This window comes from Peromyscus leucopus, chromosome 5, assembly GCF_004664715.2.
Source record: "Peromyscus leucopus breed LL Stock chromosome 5, UCI_PerLeu_2.1, whole genome shotgun sequence".
NCBI lineage: Eukaryota > Metazoa > Chordata > Mammalia > Rodentia > Cricetidae > Peromyscus > Peromyscus leucopus.
The window spans coordinates 87,061,959-87,066,039 of NC_051067.1; the positions used below are offsets into that span (position 1 = coordinate 87,061,959).

Genomic DNA, 4,081 nt, shown 5'->3' on the forward strand with positions numbered 1-4,081 from the left:
AGCTTATGCCTGATGCTCAAGGGCTTGGGGTCTTAGTAATCTCAGCTGGAACTTGTGACCTAGGTAGATGGCCTACAGGATTTTGGTCTCTTTAAAAGAAAACTGCAAATCTCAGAATGATACCACTTTCCTTCAAGTGATATCTGGAATTTAGAGATAAAGTTATCAAGGTGTGTGTGTGTGTGTGTGTGTGTGTGTGTGTGTGTGTGTGTGTGTACAGGACTGGAATGACCAAGAAGTTCAATTTAAACTTAAGAGATCATGGGCCCAAGGTGGATTTAACTCTTTAGTTCTATGGAAAATTAAGAGGAAGAATTAAATGTCAGAAAATGCAATCTAACATCCGTGGCCCGTTTGTTTTTTGAGAGTGAAGGGTGATGTTTGTTTCTATTTAAGGATTTTACATTATTTATCAGGTGTGTGTGTGTGTGTGTGTGTGTGTGTGTGTGTGTGTGTGTGTGTTCCTGTTGGTATGCACAGGGCCAATGCATGCAATGCATGAATATGGAGGTCAAATGATAACTTGCAAGAGTTAATTTTCTCCTTCCACCATGCTTGTTCTAGGGACCAAAGTCAGGTGTCCAAGCTTGACAGCTCATACCTTTACCCCAAGCTATCTTGCTGACCCTTTTATTCACGACTTTTTGATACACAATGATCTTTCTGTTTGTTAGCCGTCTATAATCTGACTCCAAGTAAGTAGAGTACACTATTCTTGAAAAAGAACAGGACCTGAAGGTTATTTACCTAAGGCTGAGGTGCTTTCTATAGATGTCAGGGAACTTAGTCTTCTAGAGTTAAGGTTGCATACGTATGTGTTCTATTCTCTCCTGACGAAAGCAATCAGTATTACAAACGGTCATGAGGGCAGAATTTTAGCATTAAATGTACACTCAACACAAGTTATTCTGCTCATCAGTAGGGAAATCATTTTAGTTCTCTTAGTATCAGTTTATTACCTACAAGATTGGACCATAATGCATGCTTCTCAAGGCTGCTTTAAGGTACAAATGAAGCAACATTTTAAAGAAATTTCATACAGTACAAGCATAAACGTTTGACATATTAAAGGGATTCATAGTAGGGGTTTTAAGTCCAATTCCTTTTCATAAGCCAACTTGATAGGCCAGAAGACTGAGGTAATTATCATGCAAAAGAAAAAAAGTAATTTAATGGCTACATAAGTTAAGTTTGCTTCAATATTCATTTTCTTCAAGCTCTATCCTTACAATGTCTCAAGCTTTAAAGATACGGAAGAAATGAACTTAACTAACACCCTAACAGAATGCTGTAAAATGAGCAGGCTTCTGATGCGAGAGTCCTTTTCTTCTTCTTATTTCACTACCTGGAAGGTGTACACCACTAATCTTCATCACCGAAGAATTCATTTGTGGAAGAAAAGGAAAAGAGGAAGAAAAAAATGAATTCAGAAACCTTCATTCACAAGCAGACTGTGGAAAGGGACATGGACAGACATCTATACTGCTGTGTTCCATTTGTTTCCCAGCGCTTCATAGAGAGAGAAACAAAACCTCCTTCTCTAGTTCTGGTCCCCAACACAAGTGGGCCCCCGAGTCACACGAAGAGCAGACACTGGTGACCCTGCACAGGGTTTCTCACTTGGTGGATGTTGAGTAAAATATGTTTTAAACTTTGACTTTTCCCAGTGGGTAAAAATTAGAAAAGGTAGCCTTATTCATTAGATACCCTGATATCATCAGCACAGAGTGATTCTGAACAAAAACTTAAAGAAACCCCAAAATAGTTGTTTCGTGACTTTCTCATGAGAACATCAATTGCCTATATCATATGCACCAAACTTTAACTGGTAGTTGTCCAATTATCTCATTAAAGTTGTAACTTAATTGTATCGAAATAACACAATTCAGAAATTATTCAGAAAGAACACAACCTAGAAAACAACCCCACTTCCCAGGTGCGTCAGAGAGGGTTCCCTGGGGGACAGAGCGGCTAGAGTGCTCTGCACAGTGGGGACAGACTGCGTAGTCCAATAATGGCTATGTGCGTGTGGCTGAGAGGCTGAGGACATTTACAGATGCTCATTTCATGAGGCTGATTTCTCAGCAGCCAAAAAGTTTGCACTAAAGGACTGGAAGGTCTCTGGAAATCCACTTGTCTTCCGTCTGTGTCCTCTGTGTGGGATTCTAAGGCAGCCACAGCAACAACAAAAATAACAGACACAGATGCAATATGGGAAAGTAGGCAGGCAAACAACACCCTTTTCCTCAGGCCTCTTTACATCTGGGCTACATGTTGAAAGGTTCTGTTCACTCTGAAGGAGGCTCTCCCCTTAGCTAATCCCTTCTGGAAATGCTTTCACACATCTGCCCAGAAGTATGTGTCTTAGCTGATTCTAGATCCTATTTGAATTGACAGTTGAGACTAGCTGCAACACTGACTCCCTAGAACAGAAATAGGTCCATGTAGTATTTTCTTTTTTTCTGGAGCTGAGGACCGAACCCAGGGCCTTGCACTTGCTAGGCAAGCGCTCTACCACTGAGCTAAATCCCCAACTACTCCATGTAGTATTCTTTAGTGGACAATAATTCATGTCACCAAGGCAAGAATGTGTGGTTCTGAATTCTGTATTGGAAGTGAGGGAAAAACATTCTCTATTTCTGAACACAGTGCTCAATTGCTTAGCTTAGTTATGTCCATCTTGAGAATGTCCCTGAGTCCATTGCTCTTAGTTATTTGAAAAAAAGGGCAGGATACAAATTAGCATTGTCTTAGGGTAACTACTCTTCCTATAACTCTGTGGAGAGCTGACTTGAACTCTTTGTTTCTTAAGCTGTAGATGACTGGGTTGAACAATGGAGTTAGGATAGTGTAGGATACTGATATCAGAGCGTCCTGGCTTGAGGAGTAGCCGGACTTGGGCCTGAGGTAGATAAAGGAGGCACATCCGTAGTGGACTATGACAACAACGAGGTGAGACGCACAGGTGGAAAACGCTTTGTACCGGCCTAACGTGGAAGGGAACTGGAGGATGGCAGAGATGATGTGAATGTAGGACGTGAGGATCAACAACAGAGGGATAACCAGGACCAAGGCACAGAGCAGGAAGATGGCGATCTGAGTGAAGTGGGCATGGAGGCAGGCCGCCTTGAGGACAGGGGAGATGTCACAGAAAAAGTGACGGAGTTGGTTGGGAGAGTGGAAGGGCAGGTGAAACACCAAGGATGTGATCATCTGTGCCACGGTGAAGCCGCAGACACAGGCAGCAGCCACTAGCCCCGCACACACTCTGTGTCCCATGAGCACCGTGTAGCGCAGAGGGTGGCAGATGGCCACGTAGCGATCATAACCCATGGCCGCCAGCAGGAAGGAGTGGGAACAGCCAAGGAAGAGGAAGGCGAACATTTGGACCGCACAGCCGAGGAACGAGATGCTCTTCTTCCGAGCCAGCAAGTCAACCAGCATCTTGGGCACGATCACAAAGGTGTAGCAGGTCTCTGAACAGGAGAGGACAGAAAGGAAGAAGTACATGGGGGTGTGGAGGGCTCTGTCCAGCACAATGGTAGAGAGAATCACGGCATTGGTGCTCAGAGTGAACAAATAGAGGAGCAGGAAGATAACGAAGAGCAGCAGCTGCAGCTCAGCCAGCGCCGAGAAGCCGAGGAAGACAAACTCCTTCACCACGGTCTCGTTTACACACTCCATGGAGGACCTGTCATCAGAGTGCAGTCTCGGGCCGGGTTGGGAGGAAAGGCATCCTTACACGTTAGCAGAAGCACGGGAGACGGGCAGGGGCACTGCACGTCCTCCAGGCTTTACTTCTAACCTGCCATTCCTTCGCCTTCCTGTTCCACAAAAGGAAAACTCTCAATCAAGCTGTTGTCTCTCAGAATCGTCTTCACAGGAGTTCTGGTGACACAGCCCAGCGTTCTTAAGTTTATGACTGAATTGTGCTTCTGTCTTCATTCCGTTGATAAGACCGGTGTTTGGATCCTTGGGCATGGTAGCCCTCGTCCATCTGGCTGACTTGTGTCCACACACTCCCTGGGAACTCTTCACAGCTACAAAATGAGCTCCTGGAATCCCCGTGCTTGTCTATGGT

The 4,081-nt window shown here is 44.5% G+C and overlaps 1 protein-coding gene across 1 annotated transcript; it reads right to left on the bottom strand.

Moving 5' to 3' along the window:
- Positions 1-2,646: 2,646 nt before the first annotated feature.
- On the bottom strand, positions 2,647-3,706 carry LOC114688094 (olfactory receptor 10K2-like). Its single transcript, XM_028862699.1, has one exon. It carries the CDS (start codon positions 3,682-3,684, stop codon positions 2,740-2,742), a length of 945 nt encoding a protein of 314 aa, XP_028718532.1. The 5' UTR covers positions 3,685-3,706; the 3' UTR covers positions 2,647-2,739.
- Positions 3,707-4,081: the final 375 nt, after the last annotated feature.

Bases quoted from the DNA above. Each gene is read 5' to 3' on its own strand.
- LOC114688094 (XM_028862699.1), bottom strand. From the start codon at position 3,684: ATGGAGTGTGTAAACGAGACCGTGGTGAAGGAGTTTGTCTTCCTCGGC.